General features: G+C 36.0%; 1 protein-coding gene across 1 annotated transcript in view; it reads right to left on the bottom strand.

The window, feature by feature from the left end:
• Window positions 1-26,315, bottom strand: part of TDRD9 (tudor domain containing 9) — a 77,910-nt gene that overhangs the window by 12,717 nt on the left and 38,878 nt on the right. Inside the window, exons 8-26 of the mRNA XM_064512021.1 lie at window positions 24,009-24,112; window positions 22,498-22,556; window positions 18,662-18,716; window positions 18,419-18,503; window positions 17,685-17,742; window positions 16,963-17,067; window positions 15,415-15,512; window positions 14,881-15,012; window positions 13,991-14,153; window positions 13,844-13,907; window positions 13,289-13,352; window positions 11,984-12,028; window positions 10,929-10,982; window positions 7,897-8,013; window positions 6,758-6,865; window positions 5,260-5,360; window positions 4,323-4,496; window positions 2,815-2,926; window positions 379-591 (exon numbers count right to left, since the gene is read on the bottom strand). Of these exons, the coding sequence (XP_064368091.1) occupies window positions 379-591; window positions 2,815-2,926; window positions 4,323-4,496; window positions 5,260-5,360; window positions 6,758-6,865; window positions 7,897-8,013; window positions 10,929-10,982; window positions 11,984-12,028; window positions 13,289-13,352; window positions 13,844-13,907; window positions 13,991-14,153; window positions 14,881-15,012; window positions 15,415-15,512; window positions 16,963-17,067; window positions 17,685-17,742; window positions 18,419-18,503; window positions 18,662-18,716; window positions 22,498-22,556; window positions 24,009-24,112 (1,911 nt within the window). The remainder of the gene's footprint in view (window positions 1-378; window positions 592-2,814; window positions 2,927-4,322; window positions 4,497-5,259; window positions 5,361-6,757; window positions 6,866-7,896; window positions 8,014-10,928; window positions 10,983-11,983; window positions 12,029-13,288; window positions 13,353-13,843; window positions 13,908-13,990; window positions 14,154-14,880; window positions 15,013-15,414; window positions 15,513-16,962; window positions 17,068-17,684; window positions 17,743-18,418; window positions 18,504-18,661; window positions 18,717-22,497; window positions 22,557-24,008; window positions 24,113-26,315) is intronic.

The following is a 26,315-nucleotide window of genomic DNA, read 5'->3' on the forward strand; positions in this document are numbered from 1 at the left end:
ATGATGTAGGTTGTCTGCTAAAAATACAGCACTGGACTCTTATCTAGGTAACCCTTACCATGTTTTCAAAGTTACTGGATGTTTTCATCTTTATTTTGCTTCCCTCTGCTTCGGTACACACAACTCCCTACCACATCAACAGTTGCTCTTAATTTAAGATAAAAATATCCCTGTGTTCTGAAAAAAAATGTATAATTCATCTATTCTGGCTACATTCTATTAAGGCTTTATTTTAGTTCTAGTTTTACAGATTTCTCTTTTCTTTATTGAAATGTTTACAATTGCCATGAGAACAGTACTTTGTTAAAACGCATAGCTACAAGATTGTTAACCCAATTTCATCTTACCAATTCACTATGACACAACACATTACTGTACCTCAGCAAAATCTCCAGAAACATACAGAATACGAGCTCGGTAGTATCCTTTGTTTTCCACGCAAGGGAATGGGGCCAGGCACACTAACTCTGGATGTGGAGACACTGGCAGATCCATCAGGTTCTGGTGGTTAATTTCAGCAGTTAGAGTCTGGAGTACAATCATATTTTTTTCATCTATCCTGTAACCCCAGAAGTGTCCAACTTCCACAATCTAAAAGCCATAAAAATTAAACTGTTTCAGATCTCATTTATTATTTTTCTTATACATCAAATACAAAACAATTATTCTGAGCAAAATACATGAAAGCCTTCCTACTCCTGACACGCAGACAGAACTCATACTGCAAGAAAAATGCAGAGAAGCATTTCTCTCTCATATAAGGTTGCTCTTCATCAAATAATATGGTTTAAAATGTCTGCTTGCTGTATATATGCATTTTACTTTTCATCCAAATAGACCCTGACATAAGTATTACCAAAAAAAAAAAAAAAAAGAAAGAAAGAAAAAGAAATAAGGAAAGATGACTTTTTTTTTTTTTAAAAAAAACATTTATTAAGTTGATCATTCATTACACAGGTGCATACAGACATGGTGCAACTTTCTAGCTAGTGAAAGAACGCCAAACTTAAGAGTCAGCTACATTTAGCAGCAAATTGGCACTATGACTGACCAGCAATGATCAGCCACCCCTCAGGAAATTAAGGGGGATGGGGGAGAAGAGGGAACCTCACTATTTAAATCAGATTGAATGAACTGCAATTGTCTCCTGAACTCTTACAACATTTCTAATCTAATTTCAAACACTCATAAAATGAAAAGAAGTATCTTTATTTACAACAAAGTTGTGGAAATAAATATACATGACCATTAGTTAAAACTGATATATTAAACAAAAGCAGCATCAATAGCTAACTGATTGGAATGGTTTTGGTTGTCAAATCCATGAACGTTTTTCATATAACAGACTTAACTGGATAAGCTGAAGAAAATATTCTTTCTGCACTTGCAAAACATGCCACTACTATCAAGAGCTGGTTCAATATTTCAGCCTATAATTTCCACTAGCTCAGTGGTTTGAACCTTCTTTAAAATTTCAACAGTTTATATATTGCTTGGTATTAACCAATCTGTTGAAAAGACTATAGTTAACACAAAACTTAATTCTCAGCTTCAGGTTTTAGGAATATGTATACATATATATGTGCACACACACACATTTTAAAATGCATTTATTGTTAAAATTTTTCAAAAATCTCTGCAGTATCACTATTTTTTTTTTAAGCTTACTCAGATATGGACTTATAATACAGAGAGTTAACATAACAAATCTTGCAACATGATTTTAAACAGATACATTCCTTTTCTCCCTATGTAAAAAAAATAAAACCAGAACTAATAGAGCCTTCCTTTCAGTCTTGTCTTCAGGTTCCCTTTCTCTGGCTTTCCTGACAATACACTTAAAAGTCAATTGAAATGCTGCTAAGGTGGTTGTTTGATTTCTTCTATTAACTCAGTATTTGACAGACCTACCCTGTCTGTTCTCCTGGAAACATCTGCCTACAGCTTTCCCACCGCTGTAAGAAAGGGAGCTTATTTGTTTATCCATTTTGTCATATGAAGGTGTCAAAACTGTAGTCCAACTAACAACCAATGAACAGGAGAAACCCAAAAACATACATGTGGGACTGACACAAAAAGGCTTCTGCACTACCCAACTGCAAGTCACAGCTGTGTATACTATGAGATAGTATAGAGATGGTGGAACGTATTTTAAAACTGTGGAAATAGAGTATGAAAATAGATAAGAAATGCAGATGGTGCTTCAGTTTGAGTTTCCTGTGCCTCAGAAAATACAGGATGCTGCTTGATTTTTAAGGGTCCCCAGAATGTGATGCTTCCCTATCAGCTGCTCCATTTTATGTTGCTAAGGCATCACACTTTTTTCACCCAAATACTCCGCCTTTTATGCGTGCAATTTTTTTTCCTGAATGAGCATGCAGTACCATGCATTTATGTAATTTCTCACATCTAGAGCTTCTAAAGAAAACTGCCAGTTTATAATAGCTAGGTAAATGGTCCAAATAACTACTTACATTCATTTCTATAGTATACACAAATATTTGACCACTCTCATTATCCCCTTTACATTTAAGCCTACTTGCAGGTAACTTTTCTGCCAAAGAATCCTACATAGTTTTAGTGGTTTTACAAGTGCAAACAAATTTCAATAACTGAGGCAAGGTATGCGAGTACTGTTAAATGCAAAAATATTAAAAATTAGACCAAAAATATTCTTCATACCCTTTCTGAATATCTCTGTGCTAAATGAATTATTAATACCCATTGTTTTCATTTGCTGAATATTCATCTGTGCAAATATAGCTAGGTCCTGATGATTAGATATAATCTACTTGAGATATAGAACATTCCTACCTCTGTTACATTGATGGATAGAAGACGATTTGGGATCATCTTTGACAGTTCCGAAATACCAAATGATATTTCCACAGGCTCTACTGTTTGCTTCTGATAGTCCACATTTACTCTGAAAAATTTATGGAATAAAGATGCTAAACACACACGCACCAGGCTTGGGGAAAATTCAAAAGTGAAAATTCAGAGTTCAGTTTTTGCTTTCCACTTGCTTCTCACATTCATTTAGCATGAACATATGTATGTACACAGAGGAAAAAAGATTAACTTACTGACAAAAATTATGGCACTTGCATTTTGCGAGAAAAAAAAAAGCCTTAATATTCATTCAGGTACTTAATGGCCTTTAATTCAAAAGGTATGAAGTTAGTTAAAATGGAAAACAACTATGCAAAACCAGCATACTACAGAGCAACCAATGTGCCCGTTATGACTGAACACAGGCATATTTGCACTGAGGAGCCACTGTTCCACCAATTCATTAAACATCAAAAAAAAAAAATCAAGGTTAAACAGTAAGTTTGCTGCTATCTGCATGCTGTCTAAGCTAATTTTCTAGAAATAAACTGAGTACTCCGCAGCACAAATACAAACTCAGCATATCCTCTTTTTTGAATAGCACATTCTTTTTGCTTGACAAAAAGTTAAGAAATCCATAATTAGTCCTCCAGCCTGTGTGATTTGTTTCTTGAATCCTTTAAGAATTATTTTTCATATAAATTTTAAGTACAGTTCTGGGACACAGCAAGACTGCTACATGTGCTTTATTAAAAAACAATTATCATGAACTGGAAGCGATGTATTCACATGCACTTCAACCTTTACAGTTCAGTCTTGCCTTCCTATTTTGGATTTCATGTTTTAAAATATTAAAATTGGCTATAGACTAATCATGAACTAGACAGATTACTGTTTCAGCAGTTGTATGTATGACCAAAAGCAGAGAATCACAGACAGCATATATTGCAGACAATGAAACCCACGTGCTAGACCTTCCTGGCAAAAGCAGGTATGGTCTAACCAGATGGACTTACTACATTGCCTCCTTAATCACTATATCCAAACATCCCTTTTCATTATGACCCGAAATGCCATTCCTTTTCTCTTTTGGTGCTAACAATCCCCACATTGTCCCTAGCATGAACAGAAATCACTGTGTAAAGCTGTAACATATATCATCATTCCACATATCTCTAAGGAAATGAGACTGAAACACAGTGTATACTCAGATTGCTCTACGGAAACACCTTTAAGCATAAAACAATTTTAAGACAATTATGATATTTTTAGTCCAGGATCTGAATTAAGTTTCTTGTTTCATAGCACTTTTCTCCACAGCCATTAAAGTGTTCAAATAATGACTTTACACAGTTCTCCTGAAGTACCAGCAAGAATGTTCTGCTTGCACAAAGGTTCCACCACAGTAGCAATTCCAGGAATTTCTTAATCCTATAAACCTTATTTCAGCTCGAGACTGCAAACAAACCCATTCCCCAAAGAACAGTTACCTGGCATATTTCACTCTCGCAGCTGTGCCGCTTTCCACCTGCCTTTCAAGCTCATCTGGATAATGAACATTGAGGTCAAGTGGAATTTTCAGCTGGGACATTTTAAGTGACACATAGACTGCAGGAAGAGTCTTAAAGCCCTCCATTGGGTTACGAGAGAACTCCACAAAAGCCCTGTTCCAAAAACCCCACGAAATAAAGTTGCAAAGTTTCTCGATGAGGAAACAAAACCCAAAACACAATAATTTCTTCTGTCTTTATCTTAGCGGGCCAGAGAACTGTAAAAGCATGGCTTCCTCACAGGCTTTGCCTACTCCTCTTATATATCTTAAAGCATTTTTAATTACAATTATGAAATTTTTCTAGCATTCTCACAAGAACATACCAGAACTACTAAGTAAATCTAATACGAGTAGAAATAATGTGGTGGAAATATACATGAATAAGAAAGGTATTAAAGTTGGAAGAGGCATAAGAAAGCATACATGATTTTTTCAATTTTGGACAGTTGTAGCCCAAAGTCAGCCAGCAAATCTGCTAAAGCAGCCAGTCACATATATTTTGTGCAAAACCACTTGATTTGGTACAAATGAGCTGAATTCACTGCAAGTTAGAAACAAATACAGACAGCTCAGCTGCAGTTTTAAGGGCCACTGTTACACAACGGAAGAGAGAAAACAGAAAGCAGTCTCTAACCGAGCTCGTTTATCTAACGCTACTGGATTACTCTGATACTCCACTTCACGTATTAAGCCTCAAGGCTACCTTTCTTCTTCTAGCCAATACATTAAAAATAAATTCATGATTCCAAACAGATTAAATCATAAGAAATTAACTCATGTTTGTCAGTGCAACAGTGACAAAGAAATAATTTGATTATTGGGCTCACAACTGAGAACATGAGAAAGGTATAATACTTGAGATATTTTGTACTTACTTTGGTCCATCATATGCAATAGATTTTACCTGCCCACACTGTCTGAAAAGTGACTGCAACTGTTCATGGTATAGAAATCCATAGGGAGGAATATTCTTCAACTGTTAAGAAAAACAAGTTAAAGCTTGGATACATGTAGTTATTTTAGTCCATTAACAGCTTCACTTAAATATTTAACTGTTAACTTCCTCCTTCAGGATGGAATCAGAGATTTCCTGAGAAAACTCAACCCATGAAAGTCCAAGGGGTCAGACAGGCTGCATACACAGGTCAAACATTATACCTAGGTTGAAAAAGGGCACGGGTGAGCTAGGGAACTACAGGCTGGTCAGCCTCACTCCAGTCTCCAGGAAATTCATGGAGGAAGCCCTCTTGGAAGCCATTTCTGAGCATATGAAGGAGAAGGTGACTGGAAATGGCGAACATGTATTTAGCGAGAGTAAATCACACCTGACCAACTTTATTACCTGCTGTCACAAAATGGCTAGATCTGTAGAACAGGGAAGAGTTGAAGATGCCAGTGACCTTCCCTTAAGTAAAGATTTTGACATGGTCTCCCACAGGATCCTTGTATCCAAGTAGGGTCATTACAGTCTGGATTGGTGTGCTCCAAGGTGGGTGAAGACCTCGTTGGACCACTAGGCTCAAAGGGCAGCTGTTAATAGTTCATGCTCTGTCTGGAGGCTGGTTACAGGTGAAGTTCCTCAGGGGTCCACCCTAGCACCTATGCTGTTTAATATCTTTAGCAGTGACCTGAAGGAGGAGACAGAATGCTCCCTCATGAAGTTTGTGGATGACGACTAATTGGTGGGAGAAGCTGATACGCTGGAGGACAGGGCCTCCACCTAGAGGAACGTAGACAGGCTAGAGAAATGGTCTGACAAGAGACTCATGAAATTCAGTACTACATATACTGGAGTCTGACCGATTTGGTAGCTGCTCTGCCAAAAAGGACCTGGGGGCTCCTGGTGGACAGCAGAGTGAACCTGAGTCAGCAGCATGCCCTGGCAGCTAACAACATACTGGGCTATTAAAAAGGACCGGAGTGCAACACCTGAGTAACCTTAACATAACAACCAGGTATGTGATGCATGCACCAAATAAGAGATTACAAAATAGCAAAAGGTTGCAAAATAGTTGCATCAATTTGTTTTTATATATAATAAAATAAAATAAAATAAAATAAAAGCAGCCTTGATAGTCTTACTCTATAGAATCTTTACAAGTTTTATGAAAGTTAGCTGGTTACATGAGATTAGCAATCAAATGTATAGAGGCAGTTCTCCACAGGAATTCTTTCAAAATTGCCCACCCACACAGCATTTACTATATTGGAAGAAGAGGAGATGGGAGAGATAACAATTCACCAAATAAGGATGAGAGGACACAGTTATTTCTGTCCTGGCCCAAGACAGAACAAAACTTGAAAATACCAGCCTTAACACTACATATTTTAATTACTTGGTACTTTATTAAGTTATTCAGCTTCCTAACATACCATTACAGTGGTTTTCGGATCTTTGCCAGCAAGATCTCTCACAGCAATTCCTTGGTCACATTTTCCAAAAGTAAAGTAATTTGGATAGAAAGCACCAGCTATTACAACCTGAAGTAAAAAAATATTTTGTGAAACACAGCATGTTATATTCAGTCTCTCAAAAAGAAATATACTTGCAATATAAAGTGATATTACCAGTTCTTCATGCGAACAGTTTTCCCTGTGTTTTTAAGGGAAAGACTGTAATTTCAAACTAAAGGTTAACTCATGCAAATCCCATCCCTTAAAAACACACTTTTATGAAAAGAACTCATCTTCTGGAACAGTTCTGCAACATTTTCATATTTCCATAGAAAGACAAGGTCTATGAAAACTATAATCATTAACCTTGGCTTTAACACTTACTCAGTCTCTTTGATAAGCTCAAAGGAACCTCAATTTTTAACAAATTCACACAAAGCAGCTACATGAAACATGAGACTTGCTCAGTTTTCACATTGTGTCTTACAATACTTAACAATTCAGACCTGAGAAGTTCACTGTTGACACAGTTAAACAAATTGCCTTTGAAACAATCACTGTGTCTGTCTGTGAAAACAAAACAACAACAAAAAAATCACTACTCATCAGTCCAAATAGGACAAGAAGTTTCACCGGAAATTTGACAGTAAGTTACAGCAGCTGAAAGAAATCTGTTTTTTCCCCAGTAACTAACCAAGTCAGTGGAGGTCCAAATAGAGAACTCAAACAAGAATTGAAACCTTTTTCAAAAATGTTAATTTTTATCCTTCCAACTGAAACCATCCTTCAGAGTATTTTTATGACTAAAAAGATTAATCCAGACACAGAGCTAAACTGATCTCAGGATGATTTGATTTAATTTTGACGAACTGTTAAAAAGTTAAGGAATAGCTAGAGAACAAATACTACTTGCAATTTTTGAGATATTGAAATTAACATTAGTGGCACTTCTAAGCTGTAAGAAACATTACCTTTTTTTAGTCTGAAAACTCAAAATCTATGGAGAATTTTGAAACACTGGAGGTAACAGTAATTCATTAATATCAGCGTTTAAAAAGTCAGTTATAAACTTCGTAAATAATTGTTCTCCCCTGAAAAGTGAGTTAATAAAGTATTACCTGCAAAATGAAGTGTTGTTTGTATACATACTCCTGATCCACAGCAGATGGTTGAGTATTAACACGCATGTTAAATGCACTGACTCGCTCTTTCAACTCTTCAAATAACTCTGCCACCTGAAATTACAACTCTAAATTACATTTTAAACACATCGGAACTGTCCACGAATGCAAATAAAATCTGTTAGTAAAAATCTACAGAAGTAAGCAAGTTCTTTTTTTTTTGGAGCCTGTATCTGTTTCACCTAACATCTCTACTCAGGAGAGATCCACTTTCAGTAGCGTGACCCAAGCAGTTTTCTTCATATTTCACAGAATTCTGTAGTTGGAAAGCACTGTTGTATATGTATGATGCAGAACAAAAATCAGAAAAAAAGCGGAACGGAAATTACCTTTGACATGACTATGCACTCATTCCCAATCAAATCATTTTGTTTTCATATTTTAAAAAGTAGAAACAAGCTAACGCCAAACTGGATGTCTGCACCTAAGTGTACAGTAACTACACAGTGCACCCTTAATTCAGCAGGCAACCTTAAGTACTTTAAGTGAGTCTGCCCTGCAGAAGAACCCACTCTACTAAGCTTTAAAAACTAACCATTTCCAATAAGCTTCTATAACTGTGTAGCCACTGGTCCTCCAACCACACAGTGAATGCCTTCTTTATCCCATTTGATTTTGGAGCAAATGATTAAAAAAGCACTGTTCTCTAACCTGCTCCATTCCACATTTTCTATTCCACTGCTGGCAGTTTTAGGATACTAAAATTCCTGATATTTTCCTCATATGACAACTACCAGGACTGGAAACCAGTCAGTGTGGCTGTCTCAGGCCTGCAAACCCACGTTCATGCAAAGGACTATAAAGTTAGTATGTGAAAACTTAGGTGTTTTTTTTTTTTTTTTTTTTTTTAAGATTAAAAAAAAAAGACAAGGAAAGAAAAAACCTTCATAACAGATGTTAATGTAGGTGTCCACTCTAAACTCCTGAGCTATTAATTCTAGAAGGGATTGTGCATGACTTATCTGAAGTTGGCCAAAAGAACATTGTCTACCTACTAGGCTATCGTACGAAACCAATCCTTCAGCTCTTCAGCTTTAAAATGATTTGCTTTTTTCTCATCTTTCCTCCTTGATATCATAATTATATATGATACGTACATTATGTAATGAATGATACAACATTTATTTTATGAAGTATTTAAAACTTTCCCTCCTCTTAGCAACTTTTTTCCAGTATATAATTTAAAATACTTTCCTCCTTTTTATACAGTTTTATTTTTACTCATCTGTTCAGTAGTTCTTCTAATTTCTAACTGTCCAAGACCATAGTAAAGCAGCTTAAACTACAGAGAGCTCTATCCATTCAAAGGCTAATATAAAAAGGCTAAGCATATTCCATTCAAGACCTTCTTCTCAGTTACATGAATAATGTGGCGTTATTTCCCATGACACTTTCACAGTACCTTGCACTACTTGATTTTATTCTTGCATATGCCTCAAAGTTCTTAGGTGACACTAGGCAAGTCACTTGAATCAAAGTCATCAAGGCGATCACTTAACTGTTAAGTTTTTCAAGCCCACAGTCTTAAATTTGAAATAGCTGATGCCAGAAAAAGTACTACACATTTTCAATTGCATCTCAAGTCAACTAGAAAATAAAACGTGAACTAAATGAAGGTACTTATGTTCCTTTTGGTCTTGATCTCTATGTCTGTTCCCCATGTGTTAAAGGGAGATTGTATCACCACTTCACTTCAGGAGGAGGCAAAAAAGATAAAACTGATCATGTTCTGAAGCAGCCTGGTAGTATATTGGTAAGTGTCCTAGAAAAACCTACAAAGACACTAATACATCTCCATTCAGAACAAACCTTAGATAATGTATGTTGGTATGAGGCCTAAGTTCAGTCACTGACTGAAGATTACAAAACAAAAAATAGCACCCTCCCAAAAAACCCAACAACAAAAAACACCAGAACAAAGACCAGCACTTCACTCAGTGAGCACAAGTCACTGTTGTACAATAAAGCAAGCAGAACTCTTCTTGAAGAAACGATATACAGTTCCACAGTTAAAAATCATTACACTTCATGCACATAAAGCAAGTTTTCTGCAATCCTCGATTTGTCTACTTCTTATTCATCACATGCTAAATTGTCTTTTAGTAAGTTTTTACATTTACATTACACATTCTTCTTCACACAATATATCCCTTCTTCTGATTTGGCTTAAGAATATATTTTGTCAATAACCTTTATTTCTAATCTTCTGTTCTATAAAATATCAGTATTAAATTGTTTCAAAGAAAATCTAAGAGGTACCTCCTAGCTTAAAAATCTATTGCCATCTTTTTTCCAGATGGTCGCTTACTACAAAAGCTTTTGTTTTTTCTGTGCTTTTTGAACCCAGCTTCTATAGGGCTCATGCCATTATAATGATGTACTGGAATAATGCTGAAATATTTTTCTGGAGAATAAAGCAACAGTTTAATTAGGAACCTTGCTACTAGCAAATATAAATCAGCAAAGGCATGCTCTGCCAATCACAGTTATTCAGGAGTTTTAATTATTTCCCCTCTTCACATACCACATTGAGCTTTAAGCACTTTGCAATGCAGTGTTCATTAACTGTTACAGTAATTGTACTAATAAAACACCACATATTTTTAATTTCTATCCTTATGATATAATTGTACTTATATTTGCTTTAAATGGGCCTATTACACCAAAACAATGTAACAATGGAAAAAACATCTGCAGAGGTCTCACCACAACTAGTCTATTTGAGGAATTTATGTAATTGGTAAATAATACTGGAGATCTCTTAGAAAAAGATAAATATGCTAAACAGTTGTTAATTTAACACCACTTTAAACAGTATAATCTCTCCTCCCCCAAAGAAACCCAAACTAAAAATTCACAGTTTAAAAAACATATATGTACACACAGGAGGCTTATCCAAGATCCTGACATCTGTAGAAAACAAAGAAAGTTAAGTCTGTTTATGCAAATGATTATCTATTTCAGCTCACCTCTCTGACTCTCTTGATGTGAATATAATTTGATCGACCCCAGTCAAGCTCTTCCTGAAAGAGAAAGTGAAAAATGCAAATGCAAAAGCTGTTATATACTGGTTTCTCTACCGCTAAAAATTCTCTCAAATTCTTCTGGGTGGATATAAGTCATAGTTATATACTGTGATAGAAGGATCTCATTTCACAGCTTTCTATGCATCCATATCAACCAATATTTCAACATCTATAAAAAATAAATATATAGCTATAGAGTTTACTAATAAACTATACTTTGGTTAACGTCAGAGCAGCTGTGAGTCATGTAAGTTTTCCATATAAACCCACAGGTCCAACTCCTCGATGTTGCTACTATAGGATCTACTTCAAGACAGACACTACACTTTAGGAAAAGCAGGACTTCTTTATCTGGATGCATAATTTTAACAGACAGAGCCTACATGCTGGCAGTCTTTGTTACTAGTTGAAACTTCAGTGTACGTTAGGCACAGGTGTTCATAAAGCATATTACAGTCAGAGAGAAGCAGAAGTCAAAAAGGCTCTTATACATACCACAGAAAGACTAGAGGCAGTTATTTCTTGTATGTATACCACTGATTTTTGAGGCTGATTCACATATAGATCTTGAATTTTTCATGTCAGAAACTTGACTCTTAAGGTTCTTATTTTTACCTGGTCCCACTCACTGTCCCTTTTTAAACCACTTTTTTAAAGGCTTCCTTTCTGACTCTTTAAGAAAGATCCACCTATGCTTATAAAGAAAAAAACATTCTCTTTTAACTTCAGCTCTATTTTGTTTATAAGGTTGGATTTTAAACATTCTAGCTGCCGTTAGTCCACCTACGAAATGGAGTATATAAAAGGTTGCCTCTGAATACCTGATGCTGGATTCAAAGACTCACAATGTTCCCTCAAAGCCTATGCTTCTATTTACTTATGAAAAATCCCAACTATTGCAGAGGAAGATTGCTAGCTCAAATTGCTGTATTAAGAATATAAAATACTCCAAAACTGAAGTCACCAACCTCAAATGGAAAAAAAGAATTTCAACTAACCTTGGGATGTCTCAGTTCTCCTTTTTGTCTGCAAATCTGCCATGCCTAAGAAAGAAGTCACTTAAAATTCAGGCACAAACTGTAATGTTTCAGTAGTAATTATTACAACAAATTAATGTGACATACTCACAACTATCAAGTATTTTCAAAATGTATACTGAAGATAGTTTTTTTAAAAACACTAATTTAAAATCCAGAGACACCCTTAGGCTAACACGGACTACAAGAAAATTTAAACACAAAAGAATACAAGGAAATTCAAATCATAGACTAATTTAGACCAATTCACAGCAGGACCAACTTGAGGATGATCTTGTTTACCAGAGTTCTGAATACCTCCAAGGATGGAGATGCCCCCACCTCTCTACCTATTCACAACCTAATTCACTGACTACCGTTTCTTGTACTTGTGTATTAGGGTCTAGCTACAATCATTCTTGTTGCCACGCATGTTAAAAAGGTTGCGAAAGAAGTCACATTTTGTTCTGGAACACAGGCAGGTCCAGAACCAAGCAGATTTTAAGAGAAGCACGGGAAGGCACAGTACCCACAAATACTACAATGCAGAAGACTTCGGTCTCATACACAAGATTTGTAACAGCTGCAGTGGGATCCTCACTACCACACAGACAACAGATATGCTATGTTAGAAACTTCTTCAGCATCTCAGGTTATTGTTCCAGTAACTTAATTCTGCATGAGTTAACCACCATTTGTTCTCTTGTAGGCAGAGACATCCATTTTATAATAACGAGAACAATATGGGTACGCCTTCCCTGAATCTGCTTCGCCATCTAAAGCAGCTCCTTTATGGAAAGGAATCAAGAGAATGTGAGCCGCTCATTCCTCTCTTGTTCCAAATCTGCTGCTGCTTCTAGCATGTGGGAGACTGAGACCACAGCCTGCTCTCTCTTTCTCTTCTCTGTTTACCAGCGGCTTAGAACTAGAACAAATGCCTCAAAAGCCATAGGAGATGGTAAAAATTAGGGAATGTGTCAAGAAACTGAGTGATGCAACCTGTTTTCACCCACCATTTCTTACAACCTTACTTTGGTGCAAACTTGTGCAGCTCCTTCAGTGGTAAAAGTTGACTCATAATTGGTAGTAGCAGTAGTATTATATAGTAGCATATATGAAATTAGTAGGAGATAGCCTACAAAAAGCATTACTAAGCGGCTAGGAGTAATAACATGAAAAGCTTTTAACAATCTAAAGCAAAAATGCTGCACTGCTCCTACAAAGGTAAGGAGCTCTGCTATAGTTTACCAGATTTCACTGGAAGATCAGCCAGAAAAAAAGATGTACCTTGAAAGCATTCACAAGTGCAATACAGTCACTCTTGCTATTCCCAGAAAAAAACAGTTTGCTCCTGGCAATACAAACAAAGAATTATCAGCAATATCTTTTTTTTCCCCCCCAAATACTGAATTTATTATGCAGCTCATCCTCCTACAGTATCAATACCTTCCAGCAGTTCAATAAACAAGGTGAATACCTTTATTGTAATTATTTGTTCTTATTCACACCATTTTGTTGAGGATGAGCTGTACGGCCAAGATAGAAAGGATTTATTTCATTTTTAAGAGATACAGCCACATGTCCACATCAGAAAGGCAAAGCTGAAGAATCAGGTCTTGCACTCAGAAAAGGATGAGTGCAGTTCTGTGATACTAATTAGTTCACACCATAGCAGATTTTGGTACCCTGAGCTGCCTTCAAAAGCTTGTTTTTGCACTCACTAGCTTTGGCACTTTGACAGAAAGTTAAACTCATGACATTAAAAATGGTATTTAGTGGTTTACCTAGCCCTCTGCCCCCAAACATAGTCAGGAAGACACAAAACATCTAAGACAATAGTACCTGTATCCATCAATATGCTGTCTGAAAGGCACTGCAAAAAAAGTCCGCAAGGAGAGTGCTGCAGCTACAAAACAAACGAACCAAAATGAAAAACTGTAACTTACTTGTCCTTATAGACCTGTTCATACATGTTTTGCTCTCATTTACCTATAATAAGGCATTCTTCCAAGCACCCAAAGACATGACCAAGGACTATCAACTTTCCAAGATGCTGATCCACCGGCAAGTGTGCCAAAATCCTTCCTAAGTAAGTCAGCTCACCATCATGTGGATTTTCTTCTGTTTGCACACAAGTTGTAAGTGCTCCTAACTACAAAAATTAAAATTAAGTTATTTGCTTGTACAAGTTGATCATGTAAATCTAAGACCAGTCTGTAAGCAAACAAGACAAGAAACAAGCAATTATCTCAAGAGAACATCAATTAATACCAAAATCCTCACTAAGCTGAGGTTCTTAATTCTAAAAGCCTAGTAGAACTAAAACTACTACTACACATACTGAATATAAAAGCAAGCCACTGCATCCAAATACAGTCACTTACCCATGTTGGAAAAGAAGTTTAATGCGATTAGTGTTCAAACCCATAACAAATTTATAATCAGAAAGTCAAGTCACTGAGTTCCTTGTGTAGGTCAAAGAGGGATGTTCAGGTTGGTTCTAGCACATGATAAGCTAGAAGTGTGAGATCACCAGGATTTTGCTACTTATTAAGAAATATTTTCACTTACAGAGCTCAGATTCTCTTACTTTTTTCTATTCTTTCTCACTATAGATGCTGTTTACGAACAGTATTGTTTCTCCACTAATCTGCTGTCGTTCTGTGATGAAAATATAATCCTGTTTTGCTGAAGTAACTGCAGAAATTATGCTAAAGAGGATGGTAACCAAGCAAGAGTCAAACATGAGAAAAGATTTTCTAGACATAGTTCTTACTTCAGATTCCAATTAAGGTTACTACTACTTTATAAACCCAGAAAAACACTTCTACAATATATTTTGACTACCCTGATTTTAGGAACATTAAAACAATGCGTACCTCTTTCAGCTGAAGTATGGTACGTTCAATGTCCCCTACACTGGGTGGAGAAAGAGCTGTTGCCAACAAGGCTCTTGGTTCCCCCATGTCAAGCATTTTTATCTTTAAGATCGTAGTTCCCAATGGACAACACTAAAGGGAAGACAATGCTATTGTTACTTTCCCCCATGAGAAGTGGGACTTGAAGTGATAATAATAAAAAAAAAAGTTGAGGTTCATAATTTAGTAAAACCTGAAATGAATTTCCCATAACTAAGGATATTTTTTGTTCGAACAGGCTGCTAAATCCTGAAGTCCCATCCATTGTTTTGCTGTGACCCATCTCTTTCCATGAGGGGAAGAAGTGGTCTGGTTGAATGGTCTTCATCAGTTATTTAACTAACTTAACTTGAAATCTACTCAGCAATAGAGTTAACAGTAACTACTCAAATCATACACTGCCTTCAGGAAAAGTAAAGTAAAACTAGTTGTTTTCGTCATCTCTGATATTAGTACATACATTAAAAAAACCTTAAGGTCCCAAAAAATTCTTACCAGTATCTCAGGTACTGGCTTCTCTGGAATATAGTTTGTCCAGAAGTCCTTGTGTACAAGCCTATAACAATACCCTTTGGAAACACGTCCCGCACGACCTTTACATGAAAGAGCAAACCATCATTGATTTATAAACTGTCCAAGTTTCAGACTGTTCACAGAATATCCACCCACAAGCCTTTCAGACAGCTGAGCAGCAAAGGACAGCTGATGCTACAGGCTCAACAGTATAATTTACTTCTTGCAGCAGGCTGGGCCAGTGAAGAAATCATCTCTCTGCTTTCCTACACAAGGATCAGATAAAAATCACTTTGCCTGATGGCAGCTCTATCAAATACCTCTTCCATGTAAGTACCCTGAAATCAGCATCTATCTTTCTCAGCAGAAAGGATGAGACAAACCCTGCTCTAAAACATTCTTCAAAATTAGGAAAGAGCAACTCCTACCAAATCCAAGCTGATATGGATAAAAATGTGTCAAACAATGGAAGTTTTGGCATACCCCCAAACTGAAGATTCTATATGCAGAGTAGATACACTTTGCATTTAGATTTTTTTATATGATGAGCGTACTCAGATTTTCTGCTCGACTCCAAAGCTAGCAAAAATATTCTATACAAACAACTTTTAAGATACCACTATGAACAGCAAAATATATTTATAAACCACTATTTACAGAAAATGCACTGATTAGAAAGCTTATCTCCACAAATCCACTTCAGCAAACTACAAGTGACTCAATTCAGTGGGATACTCTATTGGAGCATTAGACCATATTTCCAAAAATAAGTCATATGAATAACAAATTCAAATTTCCTGTTATAGAAAATGTTGCTGCTACTGACTGCATATTGGCCAGTTATCATTTCCTACACTGAGCTGGAACCAAATGGAAATTACAGGAAGGCTCTAATTGTAAAAAAGTCCACATAATATTTTTAAAAAAACAGGACATTTTTATATCCAAAGATGCCACTGCTCATGAAATCATTTCAGTACTTGATCAAAACTAAGAGACTTCAATATTGAAGAATACTGTCTGATTAGAGAAGATATTAGTTATTATTTACAAACACTGGTCAACAATAAATATATTACTGTGGCTTTTTCCCTCATTTAAGAGTAGACATGAAGGCCTCTTTTATGGCTGAAACTCCCAAGCAGTCAATAAATACCTAGCAGTAACTTCTTTCTTTTCTTCCCTCTCCTCCCACATTTTTTTCTTTTTAATATCACATGATAAAACATTTCTATTAAGTAACATAGAATCCCTGTAAGTTTTATGGTTTGTGAATATTAATACTTTCCAATTAAAAATACATAATAATGCCCTGGCAGAATTCTTGAATAAGATAGAATATTCAGGCATATTTGTTTAATAACAGTTTAATAGCCTGAAATGGTATAGAATTAAGTTTTTTTTAATATAAATTATTGATGACAAAAACCATCAGTCCTTTTTACTGAATTAATAAAATGGCAAGTTATATATAATTCTTCATCAAGCTTAACTTCTAAAATTCCTTTCCATTACCTATTGCCACCTTACCTTTTCTTTGATTACAATTTGTTTTGGATGCCCAGCAAAGTCTCAAACTTTGATAATTAGTGTCTTCATCACAAACCAAAGTCCTAGTTAAACAGAAATCTATCACTACAATTAAGAAAAAAAAAAAATCAAAATATTAATAAGAAGTAACTTATCTTCACTGAAATGCAGTAAGTGCTGGTTGATTTTGTTTTGTCATAAAGGAAAGTTTTCAACAAAAGCAACAAAGAGAACACTAGGTATATTAACAATTAGACCCAGGATATTCTGAATACTTACAGAGCTGCAAATAGATTTCAACATTATGACAATAAAGAGTTAGTGTAGATCAGATGACAAGCACTGAGAGAGGCAGCTGTTTCTGCATTTGGATATTCTATAGGAGAATGTGATTAATCTGACAGAATTACTCTAAAATATATTTAGAATGTGAATAAAAAGCTTAAGTTACTTGTGACATGTGAGCTCTAAATCTGTTTGTTACTGCATTCAAATTTGCATTTTTTTCCTCCAGTAAAGGATTAAAACCAGCACCCTACTCAACAGATCTGACAGTTGTCCATATATTCAGATTTAAAACTGCTTCCTGTTGTGAAAGAGGGAATTCAACAACTGTCAAAAACTTTTTAAGAATGGGGCATGCTGGAGAGAGTTAGGCAAACAAAGTAAGGAAAACATTATAAAAACAATGAATACAAAATTAAAAAATTTAGAAGGCTTACCATATTTAACATCGGGAACTGTTAGAGAGCTTTCAGCTATATTTGTAGACAGAATAATCTGGGTTCCAAAGCAAAAAAGGAACAATGAATGTGTAAAGAAAAATTTACTCATATTAGTATGTTTCTGCATGAAAAAAAACAACCTGCTAGGAAGAAATAGCAATGAGGGTACAGGGAATACAATGCTTCTGTCCTGCGTATAGATACTGACTGATACAACACAAAAAACCCTGTATTTTCTTTCCTAATATCAGAAACACATAGTAAAGTAGTATAATACATGACAACATAGAAGAACGCAAATATTTCTTTATGCCTCTGTAATACTAAAATACCACAGCATTAGCAGTGACAAAAAAGCCCCAAAACGCTAAGTAAAATATGGAGCACAATGCAAGAGAGATCCATACTGCCAGACAATTCTGCTACGCACTGCCATCAGCAATATACTAATGTCACACAGGTGCAGGAATCAGCATGCACAAACTATTTTGAAGGATAAAAACAATTGTCACAGAATAATTTAAGGATAACCTTCTGTTATTGCACTTCTCTTGAGTTCCAAACAGTAGTTAACACAACAACTTGGTAAGAAAGTCAATCGGTTTCCATCATGAAAAAACAAATCTGTTTTGCCTTCATACAGTGATCCGAGTTGGCACAGCTACTATTATTCATAGCGAAGATCTTACACCCTTAAGAAAAAAGGTAACTAATAATTCAACAGTATTTACCTTTCTGTAGCCAGGAACTGGAGACAAAAACACATTATTTTGTTCCTCCAGTGTCACAGCTGAGTGAAGTGGGTACACTTGCAACCTAAAGAAAATGCATCAGTGAAATATGATTTTTATATTCTTGCATGAGTAAATATCTCTAATTATGCTAAATCACCTTTAGTACTAAGAACTTGTATAGCTGAAGGATTCATGTTCAAGTTTAACTGAGTAGAAATAAACAGATGTAGTCTAACTTACCTTTTGTTAAGCGTATTTGTGAGAGACATGTGCATGTAGTTTATTTCAGCCAAACCTAGGGAAGAGGTAATCAAGCATTTTTTCTTTGTAGTGATCACTCAAACAATCCTAAAAGCAATTCTCATTTCTACATAAATTCTTATCTCAATTCCATTGTTACCTCCTTTTCACACATGAATATAATAGCAAAGAAAACACATAATAATGAATCATTTCTTGAAATATTTGTGAATGATTCATTAACTGTTTAAAAGACTTATTTGCTGTGATTTTACATTTACAAAAGTAAAGCAACAGTATCAGACATAAAGGTCATCTGCCAGTCTCTCCCACCTGTTTCTGTTCCTTACAGCTGACAATGTTCACTGCATGCCGGATGTCTGTTTTTGGACAAGTGTGTACACTTCAGCCGAAACAATAAAAATGTTTCCAAGAACAGGGCTAAGAAAAAAGTATTTTGGTCATGTTTGGTTTAACAGTCTTTTCTTTGAAGAGTACTAGTACCCATGCTTTGACCAAGGAATTTAAAAGCCTGGCAGGGGAAATATTCCTATTATTAAGTGTATTCTTGCTTATCTTCCCAAATACCTGCATAGGTATAACCCTTCTGGAGAAGCCTAGTGTACTTCTGATACAGACTTGTTCAGTTTCAATAGCTGTATTTAGGAAAAAAAAAAATAAAAATCCATCCAACAGCAGGCTACCTCTGACCGGATATTTAAAAGGAGATTATCCTGTAACCATAATACAGGATTGTTGCAATTTTCAGCCGGGTTAAATACAGTTTGAGCACCTTGAACTGAAAGCTCTAGTGCTCTTTACATGATGCAAAAGGAAGAGCAGCACTTTTTCAGGAAAGGTAAGAGAGAAGGATAACTTAGATCAGAAATCAGGGGGAGGAAGTAGGTGTGATGGGCTGAAAAAAATGCAACCGAGTTAAGATGAGGAAGAAGAAGAGGCTAGAAAGCAAGAAATTGGGGGCAAGAGGAAACAGATTTAACAAGAAATGAACATGGTGGTAACATGCGGTTGGTTGGGAAAAGAAACTGAAGGAGAACATGGAGATTAGTTCACTATGCCAGGCAGAAAGACTGAAACCAGAAAACGAGGGGAAAGTGACTATAGCTAAAGAAGCAAATACAGATCAGGGCTGGAGAGAGAGCAAGTATGTTTGAGGAGGAAAAAAAAGGGGGGGGGGGACTACTACAGGGAAAAGCAATGTCATGAGGACCTAAAGAACAGCCAGGAAGCCTAATTAACATAGCAGTTCAAATGAAATCCTAAGAGTACTTGAGACTGTAACAGATGAGTGGCCAGATAACGAGCTAATGAAATAGCACAAAAACAAATCTACAGTTCGAAGGATTAACAAGGCTCTAAGCAAAACATCTTTAGCACTGTAGACAAGGTCATGCAGAGTAGGAAACATCTGAAGATAACATTTTAAAGTTATTGTTATATATATAAAAAAAGTGTCTGTTCATGAATGGAACTACGATATGCAATTAAAGAAATAGAAGACACAACCAATAAGCAAATGCATGATCCAATAAGGACCCAATTAAATATGCAAACACAAGAACACCATGATAGGGGTTGCTTGGACTCAGCCTGCCAGACTACCATATCCCACTAGGCACCGCTCGCCTATCTTGATATCCTGCTTGCCATACTGTCGCATTAAGGATCTGAATGAGAAATCAAGACCCAAATCCAAGTTACGTTTAAAAAATGATTAGGAGAGTCTTGATCTATGGTTGGCAGGAGAAGTAGACTCTGCATAATCAATATTAACATTAGCTACTAATTAGTCTTGTAATTACCTACTAGGCACCGTAGATAATATCTGCTGACCAATTCTGCAACAGACAAGAACTGATCATGACTGCCAGCAGGAGAAGCAGCTTTTGGAAGGAAGAAGCAACTAGTAACAAAATCTGTCTGGCAAACATATCAGGATAATGAGGAGGCAGAGGCACAGAGAAGTGTAAAGGAAAACACAGAACAGAAACAGATTTACATGAACAGAAAAAAGCTCAAGAGACAGTAACAGAATAATCCCTTTGAAAGAAAACTCCAAAACTTTAAATCACGCTATTTCTGCTCTCAGCAAGTGTCTGTGAAGCACAAAGTGAACAGGCCATCTCCACCTTTGCTTATTCAATATGTTCTTTAAAAAGTAAAAAACTATATACTGAAGTATGTGCTCAAGAAACATTAAGGTCGCCATGCCAAGCACTCAAATCAAAAAATGCCAAAACTGGTTGGTTTGTTGTGCCAACTTAATTCAGGCCCACTGGAAACATGTACACACGTATATTAAACTGTACAGTGATATTTTTCACGTAACGATTTGTATCACCTCGGATAGACTAGCTCTGGAATGAAAGGAGTGCTGAGGACTGAAAGATACTTATCTGTGAAGACTCACACTCAATTACGATAAAAATTAAGCACTGAACAAGACTGACAATTGCAAGATGAAGGGAAAACGCCGCATCCTACTGCAGCTGCTCTATGGAAGCATATTCTGCCTCAGAGTTTGACAAAGACAGACGGCATATCACTTAAAAGCATCCCCCAGCACCGCACGCCTTTCCTTCCGGCTCCTGATGTCTACTCAGCTTGAAATGCCCATGGAAGTGCTACTCTGAATGTATAAACTGCTATACAATTTTAAACACTCAAAAATTTACATCTCAACATCTTAAGTCAGTGTCCTAAACACAGAGGTTATTTTTACTCAAATCTGTTTCAGCTGCCCCCTTGTAAACCAAGGGCTCTCCTTTTCTGCTGTTTTGTGTAAAGACTGTTTGTGAAGATAATCTCAAGAGGTATTTGCTAATACCCTCATTGAGAGCTACCATGCAAACACAGTGTAAATCCTGTGCTGGTGTGCTGCGGCTCCAGCCCTGGCGCTAGCATGTCTGCTGCTGTGCTTAAAGCAGCAGGGACGCAACACACAGAGATTTTGCAGAGAATTAAGGGGTTCTGGCAGGGATAGACCTCGCCAGGTCCACAGTAAGAGCTGCCCCTAACTCTGCAGTGAATTCACCATTATAACGTGCCCAAGTCTCTCCAAAGTTTTCGGCTAGCCAACTTGCTAACTCCTGAAGCAAAAGAATTCTTGAAGGTAATAAGTCTGTAATGCTGGGGTGACCTGGAGAGGCTGAAAGATCAGCTGCCGCCTAGTTACGCAAACACTACTGTATGCATTTGTTCTGGTAGTTATTCTCACTTGAACCTGCTAAATAGACTTTAAAGACAGTGTAAAACATTTAGGTTTACAAATTAAATTAAATTAAAAAAAGAAAATATATATATAAAACCAAACATTAGTTCTCTGTTCACTCATTAATAGCTATGTTGTTCTGCAAGCTCTGGTTTTTGAGTGTTCCTACTATAATCAAACAAGGCACAGGGAAAGAAAAAAAGTGAAACTTAAGCTTTGCTCCAAGAATCTAAATAAGATCTAGGTAAGACTGCACTATATGCAAATAAGGATATAGATCTCTAAAAAAAATCCTAGGAACTTTTTACAGTATTTAAGTACTGTCTCAAAATGTAATTGAACAACTCAATCTCTTTGGATTAACTGTAAAACAAATTGTTATTACTGTAACTTCACTTGTAAAATACAATACTCAAGACTTAACTCACAGCTCTTCCAGTTATTGCCACACTCATACAAATTTGCCAAAAAAGTAATAAAAAAAACTAAACCAAAACACCCCCCCCAAGAAGCCCCAGTTAAGTACACATTAAATTAACCAAAGAAGAATCAATAGAAGAAAGCTTGTTAAACAACAAAAAGAATTATTGAGACCTATACTCACCTGGTAAAAATACTAGCACACTGCCACGTTCTGACATAAAACCCAAGGTTTTGTTCTCCCTAATAAGAATATGCAATTTCATTAGTTCTACAACCCTCAACCTACTTTGTTTCATTACTCCAAGACATTTTATCTTGAAAGACAAACAGAATTACACACATCCTGTAATATGTATTATTTAAACTTCCTGAAGAAGTAGAATTCAACACATTATTCACAACTATGTTTTCCGGAATACACATACATATACACTGGAAACAAAGCACTAGGTTTGCTTTCGTCTTCAAAATTATGTCAAAACAAATATTCTTATTTGCCTCTAAAATTCATCAAAATTAGGATATCAAAGTTCTTAAAATGCAAAGGTAGCACACTACTGCAGAATTCTGTATAAATTTGATAGTTTTTCAATTATATATAATTTTCTGTCACTTTAAAAGTATCACCAGATGTCTTCAACAAAAGCCTAGCCTATAAGAAAACTTACCACTATCAAGAGTTACAGGTCATGATATTAACTGAAGACGCCATCTTCTAGTTTGTTATGAGTCAAGAGACTACAATCATCTTATAATTGTTCCATATTGATGAAAATATTTTCATATACCATGAAAGTCTTTATTCTCAAACTGTGTAAAGAATAGGAACTATAATTTTCAATGGAAGGTAACAGTTGATCTTCCTAATAGCCCTTTTAGAATTTCAAAGCTGAAATGCTGATGCCTTCATGTTTGCTTATAAAAGGTATCTCATGAGTAAAAGGCAGTTTACTTTCGGCTATTCCAAACTATACTAAAACATCATCATTGAAAATATCAAAGAAATCATCAGGAAAAAAAGCTTATTATAAATAAATTAGTGCAAAATTTAGATTAATGTACCTCCATCCTATATGTATGAATCATAAGAGAATATATGGGATCAAAAACACCCCTAATTTGAAACACCTACTCAGCATTAGACCAAAGCTGTAGTAGCTGCTTCACTGTTTTTGGATACCAAACAGCAATTTACCAAAAATATGAAATAACACAAATTAACACTGATTTCTTTCAAAAGAGAGTAAAGGAAAGCATCAGCTAAACACCCTGTTAAAGTTGATGTCTCTTTTATATTTTTAGGCTTTTTTTTAATGGCTTAACATATGTTTTAGTTCAGAATACATAGCAGGTTAGTTCTGCTTTTATCCTTCATATAAATAATATTCAACTCTAGTCTGCAGCGTTGAGCCTGAAGCTTCCACATGACATGGCTGGCTTTAATGGCCACTTACACTCAAGGGCATAAAATGTATTTCAAGAACATAGGAAATTCAGTAAGACCTAGAAGGAGTCTTAAAATGACTAACCTGAGTAGAAATCTGTTTTATATAAAATAAAAGATACAAAGAAAATTAAGGTACCACTGAGAACCGTAACACATGGGCTACTGTAAATTCTGTTCCTTAATTAGAATGTCATTTCCCCAAAGAACCACACATTTCTTAGCCACAGTCTTGAACTTTATCTTACCTATTGCTCTTCATTTCCAACTCATCAAACGACTGGATCAAAGACACTGCAACGTCATACATTTCCTTTACTATCACTGGTTCCTCAATTACTTGAAGAGGAAGCTGCGTGTGGAGGGAAACACTGAGGTTAACATCATAAAACAGGCTAACAGACTCTAGATTGCATATACGAGAAGACTCCTCAATTGCTTTTTAACTAAAACTGATCTAGCAGACAGGCTGTATGAAGAAATAATTTATTATAATCTGGAAATACTCGTTACCTTTTAAACAGATGTTTTTCTTCAAGTGTCCTATGATCCTAATGCTAAAGACATACTTCTGATACCTATCTCCTTAAGAGAAGTACAAGCCCATGCTCAATTTCCTAGTGTTTGTGGGACTTCCTTCTCGTCCAGGAGTGGTAAGCACGTGTAAGCCCAACCCCTGGGAACCAGGTGATGAGAAGGAGAGGAATAAAGCAGACACAATCCTTCTCACAAATCTCAGAACACAGGTCTCTCTACCTGACTGCTAATCAATCATGTACCTCTTCTCATTTAAATTATCTTTTAACAGCCCTTTTTTTCGGTCATACTCTGTCAAAGAATTACAGTTCTGTTCTGCATGTTGACTTGCTCACTAAATGAGTCTGCCTACCTGGACCATCTTCTAGCATTCTGTCACAAACTTGCGCTTTAATATTTAAGAACACAAACCAACCCTTCAGAGCAAAGAATACGACTTAACCACTTCTCAGTTTTAGAAAACAACTGCTTAATAAAAAGACATGCTCTGGGAATGATCCATCGTATTACACATTTTCCCTTGTAGGAAAAGTGGCTTTTGATCTTCATTCATCTTTCATTCTCGTGATTTCTCCTCGTTCTAGAGGAGACTCTTTACTGGATTAAGTGCAACATTTAACTTTATGTTGCAATTTTATACCAACACTCTGCCCTCCATACACTTCACGTGATTAGAAATTCTACAGTCAAACTATATGCCTCCCTCATGTTTGCCTGCGAGGTTCTTCCCTCCCCCGAGTGAAATGTTTTTTCTATTTTTATGCTGAAATTAACAGTTTTTAAGTCACTGAAGATTTTCCCAAGAAAACTAATAGGCTCAAGTGATCAGCATCAACATTCCTTCTCCGCAGGCTCTGAGGACATATATATATACACGCACACACACACACACACTTTTTTTTGTATGTATGTATGTATGTATGTATTTAAGAAATCCTGTAATCTCTCACTGGCTAACAAATCTTTACTTTTATGCTTATGCTCAAAAAAATTTTTTTTTCTCCTAGCCTCCTTTACCTCCTACCATACATTCCTGCACTACTTTTTTATTCAAAAATACAGCTGTATTTAGGCTTGAAATTCTCATTTTTACTTATTACTATCTTACTTAGTACGATTATTGAACTGACAGTGAAAACAGCACTCATGCTTTAAGCATAGCATTCCATAAACCTGGACTGCATTACGATGATAGAAATGCAGTAATCAGCAGTAATCAGTAAATATGTGCACACAGATATCAACGTAAGATAAGAGTCAGCTATAACCAGGTAATTAAGAGGGATTTTTAACAAGGTATAAAGTCTAAGGACAAAGACAGTCCTGAAAAGAAGTTCATTCAAAACAGAAACCAAACAATCTAGAGTAAAACTCAGGGTATATACACATACAACTATGATATCCCAGGTTTCCTAGGAAAGAAGCTGGAAATGTTTACCAGTTGTCCACATTTCACAGGGTTTTGTTTTTATTTTAATTAAACATAAAATTAGGATTACATACTTATTCCAATTCAGTTATCGTATAGGAAGATTCTGCACAAGTTTTCTATCAACTACAACAACAAAAAAAGGCAACTGAGTGAGATATACTAATAAAGTTAGAATGCATTATCTGTACTGAGAAGAGTATAATTCATCTGAAGTGCCTTTCATTGTCTGAAGTGGGATAAAATCCAATGAAATAATGTGCAAACCTATACATTTGGAGATTATGAATTTTGGGTACAAGCAGATTGCTTACTGGCTGAAAATGAAGAACCTGGACCAACTATTTTGATCAAAAGATAATAGTTATCTTCCAATGCAACGCTGCTGAATCAAAGACAAGCAAGATCCTAGGATAAATCAGGAAAAAGTCATTCTGACAGACAGCAGGAAGTATTAGTGACTGTACAGAGCTGCCCCTAACTCTGAGGTGACTCTCCATTAGCATGTGCCTATGAAGTAAAAAAAAATTCTTGAAACCTTATAAGAAGTTTGCAATGCTGGGGAAACCTGAAGGGGACTGACAATACA

Source organism: Dromaius novaehollandiae, chromosome 5 (assembly GCF_036370855.1).
Source record: "Dromaius novaehollandiae isolate bDroNov1 chromosome 5, bDroNov1.hap1, whole genome shotgun sequence".
NCBI classification, from domain to species: Eukaryota; Metazoa; Chordata; class Aves; order Casuariiformes; family Dromaiidae; genus Dromaius; species Dromaius novaehollandiae.